Source organism: Vombatus ursinus, unplaced genomic scaffold (genome assembly GCF_900497805.2).
Source record: "Vombatus ursinus unplaced genomic scaffold, bare-nosed wombat genome assembly UNPS02015175.1, whole genome shotgun sequence".
NCBI classification, from domain to species: domain Eukaryota; kingdom Metazoa; phylum Chordata; class Mammalia; order Diprotodontia; family Vombatidae; genus Vombatus; species Vombatus ursinus.
Genome location: NW_020954953.1, coordinates 6,340,972 through 6,355,135, shown reverse-complemented (window position 1 = coordinate 6,355,135; position 14,164 = coordinate 6,340,972). Strand labels below are relative to the sequence as shown.

The 14,164-nt window shown below is 35.9% G+C and overlaps 1 protein-coding gene across 2 annotated transcripts in view; it reads right to left on the bottom strand.

Annotated features, from left to right (window-relative positions):
• The window catches only part of LOC114031479 (sorting nexin-9), a 131,230-nt gene that overhangs the window by 64,492 nt on the left and 52,574 nt on the right, over positions 1–14,164 (bottom strand). For both annotated transcript variants that reach the window (XM_027846563.1, XM_027846564.1), the window contains exons 3-4: positions 12,857–12,931; positions 11,118–11,240 (exon numbers count right to left, since the gene is read on the bottom strand). In XM_027846563.1, the coding sequence (XP_027702364.1) occupies positions 11,118–11,240; positions 12,857–12,931 (198 nt within the window). The remainder of the gene's footprint in view (positions 1–11,117; positions 11,241–12,856; positions 12,932–14,164) is intronic.

Below are 14,164 nucleotides of genomic sequence, written 5' to 3'. Positions count from 1 at the left end.
TCTTTGCTGATTTGTTGGGTATGAGGTAAAGTCTTAGAGTTGTTTCAACTTGTACTTCTCTTATTAGTAGTAATTTGGAACATTTTTCCACAGTTGTTGGTAATTTGCATTTCTTTATTTGGGAACTGTTAGCTCATATCTTTTGAGAACTTAATTACTGAGGAATCGCTTTTGGTCTTATATATTTCTGTTAGTTGTCTACACATGTCAAATACCAAACTCTTACCTGATAAATCTGATACTAAGATTTTATTTCTCACTTAACCACTTCCCTTCACATTCTAGATCCATTACTTTTGTTTGTGCAAATGTTTTTCAAACTCCTGTCATCAAAATTATTTATTCTGTCTTTTGTAATTGCTTCTATTCCTTATATGGTTAAGAATTAATCTCCAACTCACAGATGTGAAATGTATAAAGACAAGCTTCTCTTCTAATTTTTTATGCTATGATCTTTAATAGTCAAGTTTCATATCCATTTTGAATTTTTTCTGAAAGATGGTATAAGATGTCAATCTAAGCCTAATTTTGGTTACAATGCTTTGGAGTTTTTTCAGAAGTTCTGATCAAACTAGGAGGAAGGCACTGGGAAATGTAGATGATATAAAGAAAAAAAAGTCAATTAAAACATCTTAAAATGTTTCAAAATATTTAAAAAAAAACACATCATCCAATTTATTTTATAATGCAATATTGGTCCTAATCATTAACTCTATGCATTATTAATAAAGATAAGAATTTTACTGCTTTTCCTCATAGCTATGAGCATAAAAGATATCAACCTGAAATAATTTTACCACATCCCTTTAATGACCAGTCCAAAGTCTAGTAATTATAGAGTGAGTACCTTTAGTATGCTACACCACAACTATGTATCTTTGCATTTTAATAGCTCTTACATACAAACACAATATATGAGTTTTGTATAATTGTATACTTGTAATTCAAAAAGGGGTGAAATTGCTGAAATTTTATCTCTATTATGAATTAAGCTAAAACGTGACAGGCATAATTCCTGGTAAATATCTTTTGTTAATAGAAGGAAACCCTTCAGCTTAGAAGATCCATGACAAATTTTGAATAATATATTAGCGGGCTGAATAAATCAGGTCTGGTGTCAACCATGAAACTCCCTGGCTGCTGCTGCTACCTAAAGATACCCTGAACCTGGGCATCCTTAAAAATGAGATAATCACAGGAGGACTTGAGTTCAAATCCGGCCTCAGACACATTACACTTACTAGCTGTGTGACCCTGGGCAAGTCACTTAACCCCATTGCCCAGAAGAAAAAAAAAAAAAAAGAAGTGAGATAATCAACAACCAAGAAAAGACGCAAAAGACGGATTAATGACTGGCACTTAGTAGATCCTATATAAATCTTATTCTCTTCCTTTTCCCTTCCTTTCTTCCCTTCCCCCTGAAGCAGTTAGGTGGAACCCTGAACAGAGTACTGCAGGGTCAGGAAGACCCGAGTCTGAATCCTGCCCCATACAAGCTGTGTCTCCCTGTTTAAGTCACCTGAGTTTTACGCTTAAAATAGCTTTTGGGACTTTTGGTACGTCCTGTATTTAATCCTAGAGGTGATAACTAGAGTTTAATAAGCAAAGAAGTGATATGATAGGGCCTACTCTTTTGGAAAATCACTTTTGTGGCTGTATGGAGGATGAATTTGGGTAGAGAGAGATGTAAGTAAGGAAGACCAATCGGGAGGCTAGTAGTCTCCTCGATAAGTGATTAAGGCCTGAACTAGGGTGATGCCTGTATCAACAGTGAGAAGGGAAGTGAATGGATAAAAGAGATATTATGGACAGAAAGTCAGGAAGTCTGCATCTGACATGATATAGGGGGAGGAAGTATGGTGGTAACCTTGATAGCAATAGGGAAGTAAAGAAGAGAGTGGGGTTTGCGGGGCCTGTAGCTCAAATAGGCAGTTGGTGAGGTGGGGCTAAAGCTGTGGAGAAAGATCAGAGACTGGATATATAGAGCTGACTGTCATCAGCACAGATACAATACTATTATTATTAGTAGTAGTAGTAGTAATAATAATAGCTTGCATTTATCTGGTTTGCAAAATGTTTTTAAAATATTACCAGGGGCAGCCTGGTAGTGTAGTAGATAGAGCACTGGAACTGAGGTCTGGAGGACATGAATTCAGATACTTACTAGCTGTGTTACCCTGGCCAAGTCACTTAACCCCAACTTCCTCCAAAAAATTTTTGGAAAAAAAAATTACCTAATTTTATCTTTACAACAATCCTAGGAGGTAAGTGCTATTTTTTACTCTCATTCTACAGATGAGGAAATCAAGGTAGACAGAGGTAAAGTGATTTGGTTATATGGCTAATAATTCTAACTCAGGATTCGAATTCAAGTATTCCTGGCTCCAGGTCTAGTACTCTACCCACTCTATCCACCCAGCTGATAATTTAAACCCCTGTGAGCTGATAATGTCACTGACAATACATCGAGAGAAGAGATGAGGGTTCAGGAAAGGGCTTTGTGTATACCCACAGTCCAGGGATTAAGGAAAAGAAGCAGATCCAACAAAGGAGACTTGGAAGGAGTGGTCATAGAGACGCTCTGTGAACACCACACTCTCCTTGTCTTTGCACTGGCTGTCCCCCATGCCTGCAATACTCTTCTTCCTTCAAGACTCAGCTCCAGTTCCAGCTTCTGAAGGAGGCCTTTCCTTCCCCTCCAGATGGAAGGTCACCTTCCCTCTATTCTTTATAACTCTTATATGTATCTATTTGTTTACCTATTGTCTCCCATATTAGAAGGACTCAAAATTCTTGTTGACCCATAGGTGTGCTGGGGATACAAAGTGAAAGGATGAAATAAATCCTGTTTCTCAAAGGGCTTACATTCTAACAGACCAGCCCTCTGTGTGGATTCATCTAGATGGCACAATGGATAGTTTTTCTTGTGTTCTCATGTGGGGGTAGGGCAGGAGGGTGAGAAAGCAGGTCTGGAATGATTAAAACAAAATATTAAAAAAAAAAAAACAACCCAAAATACAAAATACAAATGGTATTTAAAAATACCTTTTTCCCTCTTAATCTTCACAGGTCTTCTTGTTATATCCTTATAATCTAGCCCTACTTATGCAACTTAAATGTTTTGTTTTTTTTTTAAGCTAAGTTGGGATGGATTCTTATGGATAGATATTATTTGGATAACCCTAAAAGCAAAGCTTGATCTTAGTAAAATGGTATAAATTGGGGCAGGTAGTTGGCATAGTAGATAGAGTGTAGGGCCTAGAATATGGAAGACCTGAGTTCAAATCTGGCCTCAGACACTTATTAGCTGTGTGACCTGGGCAAGTCACTTAACTCCATGTGCCTTCCAAAATAAAATAAAAAAGTAAAGTAGAATGGTATAAATTTGTAACAAGGCCTACTAACCCTACTTGCTCGAAATCTTAAGAATGTCTCAACAATCACAGTATACTAAATCCTTTGACAATTTGAACTCTGTGAATGCCCAACTACCTATACTGCAGGTAGTTATCCAAAACAAGGGGGAAAAAAAAATCATCAAGCATAATTACATAACAGTAGCTTTGGAAGCTTATTAATTTTGATGTAAAACATCATAAGCAGATTATTATTTGTTTGTACAAACAAACTAGGACGCCATTGCAATCAGTGAAAAGTAATGTGGGCTTCAGAGATCCGTCCCTGGAAGTAATATCCCTGGAAGGGCCTTCATGGGCATACATACTGCTAATGATGGGGTTGCATATAATTGCAGATGCTGAATGCCCCTTTACTCTAACAGACTTACTGCTAGAAACTGTACCTTCTTTTCATCTTTTCTTTCTACTGGAACAGAAAAACAACGAAACAAAATTGAGTATGACTAGCCTTCACTTTAAAAGGCAGCAAAGATCAACAGAGTTCTCATGAAGAAAGCTCTCTGTTACACAAACAACACGTGAGGAGGTGGTATTGATGGACTGATATCTGCTTGGAATGCAAAAGCTAAATTCAAAGTGAGCTTACATTTCCTATGAATAGCTGGACCCAAGGAAACTACCCAAAAACAAATAGACTACATACAAATCTCCAAAAGGTCAAATGAATCACACACACAAAAAAATGTCTTTTTCAGAAACAGTTTAGGACAGGACATCTCTATAAGTAACTAAAAGTCTATGGGTTTTGTGAGAATCTTAGAATCTGAAACCTTAAGAGAGGATTTTTTCATGTGGCTATGTTAATATCAACATTAGCACTTTCCTCAGAAAAGGGGAATTCTTTTGATAAACGGGGTAAGGAAGTAGACAGTTCTCTTCTAAAGAATGATATTTCTTCTTTCTTTTTTAAAGCTTTTTGCCTCTAATAATTTTTATGGGTGAAACTAGGAGGAAGGAGAGGAATATGATCTCCATTTTGGTCAAATTCTTTTATAGCAAATGTAGTTATAGAGAAAGATCCCATACAACAAAGATTTTTAAGTTCAATTAATGGCCTGATTTCTACAACCCATATTTGGTAGCACAAACCATAAAAACAACAAGAGAAACAGTCCAATTTCTTGGGAATGGCAAAACAAAAGAGTTCTTAATATGCTGAATAACTTGTGTTGGTAAAGGATTACACTAGTAATATGATAAATCCCATAATCCTATAATGTCAGATCAGAAGCTTTTTACAGATAGGGATTCAAGTTTAGAAACTGCAAATCTTGTAATAGATAACATACTGATCTTCAGACAGTTCAAAATAAATGAGTGTTAATGACAATAATGGAAAAAAGAACATAATTTTCACTACTCTTAGAAGGGGAAAGAGGAAAGGATGTGGTAAAGAAAGGCTTATGGCCTACAGTTCTTCCTCCCTAAAATATTTCTTCAATTATATATCTCAAAGAAGTCTCTTTAATGAAGCAATCTACTAAAACTTTTAAGATTATGCCCAAAAACCTTTTCAGATATAAGCCAGTCATCCAATTTCTAAAAATCATATTGAAGAACTGCAGAGGAGGAAAGAGAAAGGAAATTCTCCAGAATAAATAATATTAATTCATGGTTTTCTCTCTCTCTGAAAAATAATTAATTGACTGGTCAACTCATTCCTCTGGAACGGTATACATCCCCAATGCACTTGGGAATATACAAAGTTCAATTAGGTCACAAGTTGTAAAACTTTCCTAAGTCACTAAAAGCTATGCTTCTTAAGACTAAGGCTACTTGGGGCAGCAAGGTGGCACAGTGGATAGATTGCCCACCCTGAAGTCAGGAGCACCTGAGTTCAAATCTGGCCTCAGACCAAACACCTGACACTTACTTTAAGCTGTGTGAACCTGGGCAAGTCTCTTAAACCAAATTGCCTTAAAAAAAAAAAAAAAAAAAAAAAGACTAAGGCTACTCATTCACAGACAATTAAACAATATAAAGGGTCTTCAATCTCTACTATACCAAGAAAAATTGAGATCTCTATTCTGAATCTACATAGGTAAAAAAGACTTGTTATAGACCCCTCAAAGAGGTCATGAAAAGTACAGAAGAATTAATTAACATAAGTGGGCATATCAACAGTTACAAAACCCATCTCCCTGGTTGTAAAGTAGGTTGTAGGAGTTGGAAGGCATGACTCGAGTGAAGTGAGACTCATGTTTTCTCTTCTTTAAAATGGAAATAAATAAATCTTTAAAATACAAATAAATAAAATACAAAAAAAAATAAAATTTTTAGTGGCATCTCTCATCTTTACATAGCTTAGATTTGCTTCTGTATCCCCCTTCCTCCCAGAGATCCATCCTTAATAATAAAGAATTTCTTTTAAAGAGAATAAATAATAAAACCTGGTAACACATCAAAAAAAAAAAAAAAATCTGACCCTGTATTCAGTTACTCCATACATGGGGACTCCAACATCTGCAAAGGAGCAGAGTGAGATTTCTGCTCACATCTCTTCTTTGGAAGCCAAGTTTTTTCTTTATAATTTCACCACATTCGGTTCTGATCACTTTGTGGTTTTTCTTTCTGTTTATATTGTTGCAGTCATTGTATATTTTGATTCCTGACTGTTTCCTCCATTTTGTATCAGCTCATGTCTTTCTACCCTTCTCTATGCTGATCACATCCATTATTTCTTAGAGCACAATAATATTCCAGCATATTCATGTACCACAATTTGTTTCAGCATTCTCCAATAAAAGTGGATTTTATTTCCACTCTTCCGTTACCATAAAAAGTGCTGATTTAACTATTCTGGTGTATATAGGGCCTCTGTTTTTGTCAATGACATTCCTGAAATCTATCTTCATAATTTCTTTATAAAACGTAGACAGGGCACTCAGTCCCTTGTGGTTTTCTCCTGAGCTTCTGTGTTAACTGTGGCAGTGATAGAAAGGTGGACAAAATATGCTAAGAATCATGGTTTTCTGACCATCTGCAAACACTAATCAGCTAATAATATTCTGAAAGGGAGAACCTTGCCCAGTGACCTACAAATGGTCATGTTACTCGTTGTTTGTCTAACTCTCTGTGACCCCTTGCACTGGGACCACACTGTCCATGGAGTTTTCTTGGCGAAGACTCCAGTGGATTAAGGAGAACAGGTTAAGTGACTTGCCCAAGCAGTAACTATAACTGGTAGTAAGTAGTACCTAACAGGCTGGATTTGAATTCAGCTCTTCCTTACTCCAAGCCCAGAGCTCTATCTGCTGAACCATCTACTGGAGTAACTGAGTAATATCAATTCTGACTTTTCTTACTATAAATGAAACCAGAAAACAAGAGGCAGTTTAAGCTAAATAGAAAGATGGCTCACAGGTTTTCTTTCGAGAGGCAGATAAAGAGAATCATTCTTATTGAGTGGCCAAGGGCAACAAGAAATAGTATCTCATGAGAAAGGTAATTTTACACTGCAGTACTCATGATAAGCATTTCCAAGAAAACCACTAGTATAAACAATTACAGCTCATGCCTCAAAATCTGGTGCAAAGGATGAGAAAATAGAAATTTTATGAAAAACTAGATAAGACTCTCTTCGTTAAATTAACACACACTTCAGTATTTGGTGACTTCAACACAAAGGTGGGCATATAGCAAAGAATAATGAAAACTCTTAGAAAAAGTGATTTAGGAATAAGAAACAAAAAGAGGGCAAAAAGGTTTGTAGACTATACAGAAGCGTCATACCTACACAAGTATATATGTTTATATACCTTACACTTACATATTTGAATATTTTTTTTTGTACTGAAAACTGACAGGTACTCAACAAGGTGGACACCAAATACTATCTTTAAAAAATGAAATGGGGGGGGGCAGCTAGGTGACACAGAGCACTGGCCCTGGATTCAGAAAGACCAGAGTTCAAATCTGGCCTCAGACACTTGACATTTATTAGCTGTGTGACCCTGGGCAAGTCACTTAACCCTGATCGCCTCACCAAAAAGCACAAAAAAAAAAAAGAAAAGAAAAAAGAAAAAAGATTATATTTTGGCAAGAAAAGACTGAGTCCTAATGAGCAAACAATTTCTGAATCAGATATCTCTGTATAGTAAGACTGTTGACTTGTTAGAGCCAAAACCAAAATCAACATCAAAGAAAAATAAAAACAAGTTGTGGTAGCAAGTGAAGTGACTCTCCCCTGATTTAAACTAGTTGACACCAAAAAGGGAAAAGAGATAAATGATTAGATATTGACTACACAAACCACTATCATTTCCTAAGGAAGTTTATTTAACCAGTGTAAACTGCCACAACAAAGAGACCTAAAGAGCTCAGAAACCACCTAAGAGAGTAAAAATTGATCTCCTTGTCAAGTGGGAAGATATAAAGGCCAGGGACAATACCAATATATATTAGAAAGCTCTTGCAAAAAGGATGGGGGATGGATCATGGCCAATATTTACTCATAAAATATAGAGTATTATAGAGAGAGAATGTTTCCTGAAAGCTTGGCAAGAGACCCAACAAAGAAAAGTCACTCCAAAACATTTAAGGATGGAAGGAGGAAGAGGACAACAGATAAAAAAGATGGAAAAGATCTGTATTATGTTTTTATAGCACACTTTTCACCATCTAGGGTGGCAGAGGCACCACATATGAATTCTAATAGCTGAGTTAATGTGCCTTTGTCCTAGACATCCCTCCTACCTGGAATGCACTCCCCTGCTCGGCTATGCTTTAGAAAATCCCTTTCTTTCTTGATTATACAATTTAAGCACCATCTTCTATATGAAACCTTTCCAGATCCCTCCAATTGTCCTCCTGATTGAAGAGAAGTAGCATACAAGTTCATATCTGAGAGACATGTGATTTGAAAAGGAAATTAGATTAGGGGAAGATTTACAGGAACATACAGACAAGAGTCTAACAGGATGAGAAAACATGAATGGGTTGTAATAGGTACTGGTGGAAGGAGTATCCATACTGATCAAATCACAGATCCATTCAAGAAACTTGGAAATTTAGCTAGAATATTAATATACTTAAAAAACAAACAAACAAAAAAAAAACATGAACCCCACAACTGGTAAAAATGCCATGACTCTGTATTAGCCCTCTTAAAATTATTCTCAGTTTTAAGATAAATGTTTTTGATTTCCTCAAAATTTTATCATCTACCCAGTGAAATTTAGTACTATGCTCAACTTATTGATAGCAAACATTTTTGAGGCTTCACTGCTTGTTAATCTATCTTTTCAAGCTAATTAAGGATATAAAATGGAAGTTAGAAGGGGATCTAATGTAATCTATTTAGTCTCACCTCAAAAGAGATGGTGATACAGTATACAAGTGAAAGTCAGAATCCTTTATGACTCTGACTATTCACACCCAAATGAATAATCTATATCAGAAAAGATATTTCTTAAATATTAAAATAAAGGAATCACTACAGCCTCCTGCCTCTAAGAGTTAATTATACTCCCTCATGCAAACAGCCCACCAGAATGTCTCATCATATTATAAATTTCTACTGAGATGTTCCTTCAGAGTACCAGAATTATCGTTTTCAAAATGGTCACATGAGCACTCTTCATGTCTCCAAATATTTGGCTGGTCAATTCACTTCCCTCCAACCAAAGTCTACAAATTAAACCTATACAACACAGCTGAGTAAGGAAATTACTTCATGCTAAGTGAAGTGAGCAGAACCAGAAGAACACTGTGCACAGTTAACAGTCACACTGTTTGATGACTACTTTAATAAACTTAGCTCTTCCCAGCAATGCAAGGATCTAAGACATCTCTAAAAGACTCAAGACGGAAAATGCTATCCACATCCAGAGAAAGAACTATGGAGTCTAAATGCAGATCGAAGCATGCTTTTTGGTCCTTTTTTCCCTTCTATTTTGTTTTGTTTCTTCTTTCTCACGGTTTCTTCTATTGGTTCTAATTCTTCTTTACAACAAGACTAATGTGAAAATATGTTTAATAGGAATGTATATGTAGAGCTTATATCAGACTGCACACCATCTTGGGGAGGGAAGAGGGAAAGGAAGGGGAGAAAATTTAAAACTCAAAAGATTATGGAAGTGAATGTTGAAAAGCAAAAATAAATTAATTAATTTAAAAAATTACTATCTCCCTAATACTTCTAGGACATAAGAAATACTTTGGGGGGAGGGGAGTTAAAATAGGAGCATCATGACTACAGTTACAGCCTACAGTTTATATGGGGGCCTTTTTTCATACTCCATAATCCTCTGTGGATAGAGCATGGGACTAGAGTTACAAAGATCTCAGTTCAAATAAAGTTTCAGATACTAATTAGCTGAGTGACCCTGGGCAAATCACTTAACCTCTGCCTGCATTAGTTTCCTCATCTGGAAAATGAGGATAATAGCACCTACTTCTCAGGGTTATTGTGAAGCTCAAATGAAACAGTATTTGTAAGACATCTTAGAAACCTTAAAGGGTTATATAAATGCCAGCTATTAACTATTATTATTGTTATTATAAAAGGTCAGAGAAAAAAACAAGATGATTGCCTTTGAACCTTGAAAGCAATATTTTTAGGAAAAAAGTCAAAAGAAAACAAGTGATACTTCATATAATTCTTAATAAACTCATGAATTTCAAATCATAGAATAGTAAAGCTAAAAAGTTTCTCATAGATTACATGGTTCAATTTGCTCACTTTACAAAGTAGAAAACCGAGACTTATAAAGATTCTGTGATTTTCCAAGGGCACAAGTCTAGTCAGTGTCATAGTCTAATTTGAAATGGAAGCTTGGTCAAATGAACTGGCCACAGTTTGGTTTTTAAAATTTTTTAAATTGTAAAAAAATATTTTTAATTGATGCTTTACACTTTTTTACACTGTTGTCATTTTCTAATCCAACACTCTTGCCATTATGGAGTGCTAAAAATAGAAAGAGGTTTAAGAAGCTTTTGGAAATTGCACTGATGACAGGCCCATAACAGATTATTAGAGAAAACCTAGGGATATTTTAAAGTATATCCTTAATTTTTGGAGTAGTTTTTAAAAAGTTAAACAAGTTTGACATAAATGTATAAAAATATAAAGACTAAAATCCCTCCAATATTCTTAATATAATACTAGGTAACAGGAAGGTAGTAAAATGAAATCAACTGACTCAATCATTTTCTTAGCATGACTTGCAGCTCACATCACATAACTATCTGGAAGGCCAGACTAAACTAAAATTCACTTAAACCAGTTAAAGGTCAACCACTTCTATAATAATACTGTATTACTTCAATGAAGTTTTTTCAATTCATCTCAATGCATTAGCTTTCCTTGGTAGGCAAAAAACAGTTGTTTGCCTATTTTTTGTGGTAGGTGCCTTGTCAGTTGAAACTTTTGGGAACAAGTGGCCTTTTTCTCTCGTGTCCCTCTTCTCTATATTTCTTCAGCTTCCATAGGAGACCTCATAATTGAATTTATACCACTGTGCCAAAACTCTTTTAGTCATTAATGCCTTGCCTCCCAATAGTCTCAAAAACAGCCTCTATCGATGCTCAATGTGTGATTTCTTTGCTAATACCACTCAACAGAAATGCAGCACATTACACTAACAGCAACTTTCTTTTGTGCTTTTAGAGAACGACAACTTAACGCATCACAGCTCTCACAATAAGTTGTGCGCTTGGCAAAGCCCGCCATCTTCAGTAAGACAAGAGAACACATACCTGGTTATTACTGTTGACCGCTGAGGCATTGACTTGAATTGCACTTGACAGAGAATCCAGGAAGGCTTGGTCAGCTACTGAATTTCCACAAGAAAACTGATCTTTCCCACCATTAGTCAAAATCTGAAGAGTAAAAGAACTCTTATTATTTTCAGTCAATGCATAGTTCGCTTGAGGTTAAGATTATTGTAGGCCAGTAGAGTCAACCACCAGGGGGAAAATGGAGCTTGAGATCCTATTTACTAGACTGTATGTAAGGTCCTTTGGGGGCTTGGGCTGGGTTTTACCTCTCTTTGTATCTCCCTCAGCACCTATCAGGGTGTTTGGCATCTAACTGAATGAATCCTAAGTTACTTATTGAAAACATTAAGGTGGATACCCAAGTGATTTTGCTAAAACTAGCAAGTTTGGTAATTGTGATGAACCTCAATGCCAGCCACCCCTCAGATTTCCCTCAATCTTAAGGAATTTTTAGGCCTCAGATGAAAAGCAGAGACCATTCTCATAAACTTTAGTAGTTGATTTTCTACCTCTGGGCAGACATGAATGAGATATTATAACATGACCCCTTATACTTAGTGTGTTAGAGATCTGGAAGAGTGTCCCTAAGAAAGGTTTTTCTATTAAAAGGGATCCCAGGAGATGATCCATATCATCTTCTTTCCTCCCGAAAGACATCATCTCCTTTCTAGAGTGAGTATTCTCTCTTCCCTTACCCACTAGATTAAAAAACAGAAGCAAATAAACACCTCTGCATCTCAGCACAGGACCTTAGTTCCTCCACCTTCCGCTGAACTTGACTGATCAAAGGATTTTACATTCATTTTATACATGATATAGAACAACCAGCCAGCAGAGGGAGCCAGCTGGTTGGCTAAGAAATGGTGTTTTGTTTTGGGTTTTTTTTTTTTTTTTTGGTTGTTATTGGTTGGTTAGTTTTTAACTGAATGGTGTTTAACCATGGATGGTCAATTCAAGGAACTTAATGCTGTAATGGACATCAAAGATAATGGGCAGCAGCTCACAGTTTCAATGAGCAGCTAACTTTTTTTTTTTAAACAAGACAGAGAAAATGAATTGGGAAATTCTGATTGTGGTATAGTCAACACTGGATTTGGAGGCAAAAGATAGGGGCTCAAAGATTAGCTCTTTTTGAGTGACTCTTGGCAACACATGTGGCTTCTCTAGATCCCAGTTTCCTCTTCTGTACAACGAAAGGGTAGTCTCTGGGGTCTTTAACTCCTCTGAACCTAAGACTGGGATTTGTGCTTAGGCCCTGTCACTTACTAGGAGGGAGGAAGTGGACAAGTCATTTAATCTCAGTTTTTTTATCTGGAAAATAGGGATAATATTTGCATTACCTACCTCACCGGATTATTGTGGGGGAAAGTACTTTGTAACTGTCAAGTGTTACATAAAGGTAAGGAATTATAGTGTAATGCTACTAACAAAAAATAACAATTATAATAGAGATAAATGAGCTATTATCTTGTTTACTTCAACATACAATGTATTATTCACTAAAATAAAAAATAAGATGGCTTCCAATTTTTCCAGGGCACCTCCTGAACAATACCATTTATGTCATTTTAACCACTACTAATCACACCAAGGAAGGGAATACATGTGGGAGGAATAATTGTTACTCTCTTTTATGTTCTGTCCCTCAAACCTGTTCATCCAAAATAAGTTACAGAAGGAATCAGTTGTAACTGTTGTAATTAAATGAAAATTCTTACTTCAACGTAGTCTGTGGGAACAAGCCCCCGTTCTCCTTTGTTATTTTTTCCTTCGAGCCATCCTCCACCTACATCCTAAAAACATGCAAAAAGAAATTTGGTATATTTGGGAAACTTGTGTGAAGAATCACAACAAAACAAAAACAACTTAAACACTAAGTATATCATCTCTACAAAATCCATCATTCATAAGTTACACCCCTCCCCACGTCACCCAGACATCAAAAAACTCGAGACCTTATCTACAGGAAAAAAAAAGTTAAACCCAGACTACAATTAATGAAATATTGATGAGGAATTGGTGCTAGTGGTAAATAATGCCCATATTAGTCTATGAAAAGTGTGCTCTATTTTGATGACCACATTTTCTTCATTCATCATTTAAACCATGACTCAATTCTAGAAAATTATTAACTTCATGAGATGTAGTGGGTATAATGGAAAAAGCACTAAGATCCAAGTCCAGAAAAACTGGGTTTGAGTCTGAGCTATGCCACTTACTAGCTATGTGTTCTTGGGTATCTCTTTTTCCTTATCTGGTAAACAAGGCTGCCCCCTTGCATACCTGTAAGGTAATGTGTGGTCAGGTCACCTGGGCTACGAAAATTAATTTTTCTCTTCCTTTCTCTCTACTGCTCTATAGTGTCTCTTTTGACTAAATAGGATCCAACATAAAATTAAAATAAACTGACATTCTCTATTCTAATTTTCCCCTAAACAATACTTTAAGAGTTTCCTTGAATGCTATCTACCTCCAGGGAGAGAACTGATGACCTTGAGTGCAGATTGAAGCCTACTTTTTTTTTTTTACTTTATTTTTCTTGTGGTTTTTGTGTGTGTGTCTTCTTTGACAACATGACTAATATGGAAATATGTTTTGCATGACTTCACGTGTATAATTGATATCACATTGTTTGTCTTCTCAAGGGTAGGGGAGTGGTGGGAGGGAGAGAATTTGGAACTCATTTATTTTAAAAAATAAATGTTAAAAATTGTTTTACATGTAATTAGGAAACATTTAATAAAAATTTTAAAAAGCTCTTAATTAAATATCCACATTAGTCTATCCAAAGCTAGTTGAATTTGGATAACCACATTTTCTCTACAAGTCATCTGTCAATCCTAGAATACAAATGGCTAACCCCATGGCATCAATCGCTACTTCGTAATACCCATAAATTTAAATCCAAGTTTTCACATCCTGAGAGGGAGGTGCTGAATTAAATAAGCAGAATGAGAAAAACATTTTTTGGAACTGGTCAAAACAAAGATTTATTTTGCTTGACTATGTATAATGGTTTCAAGAGT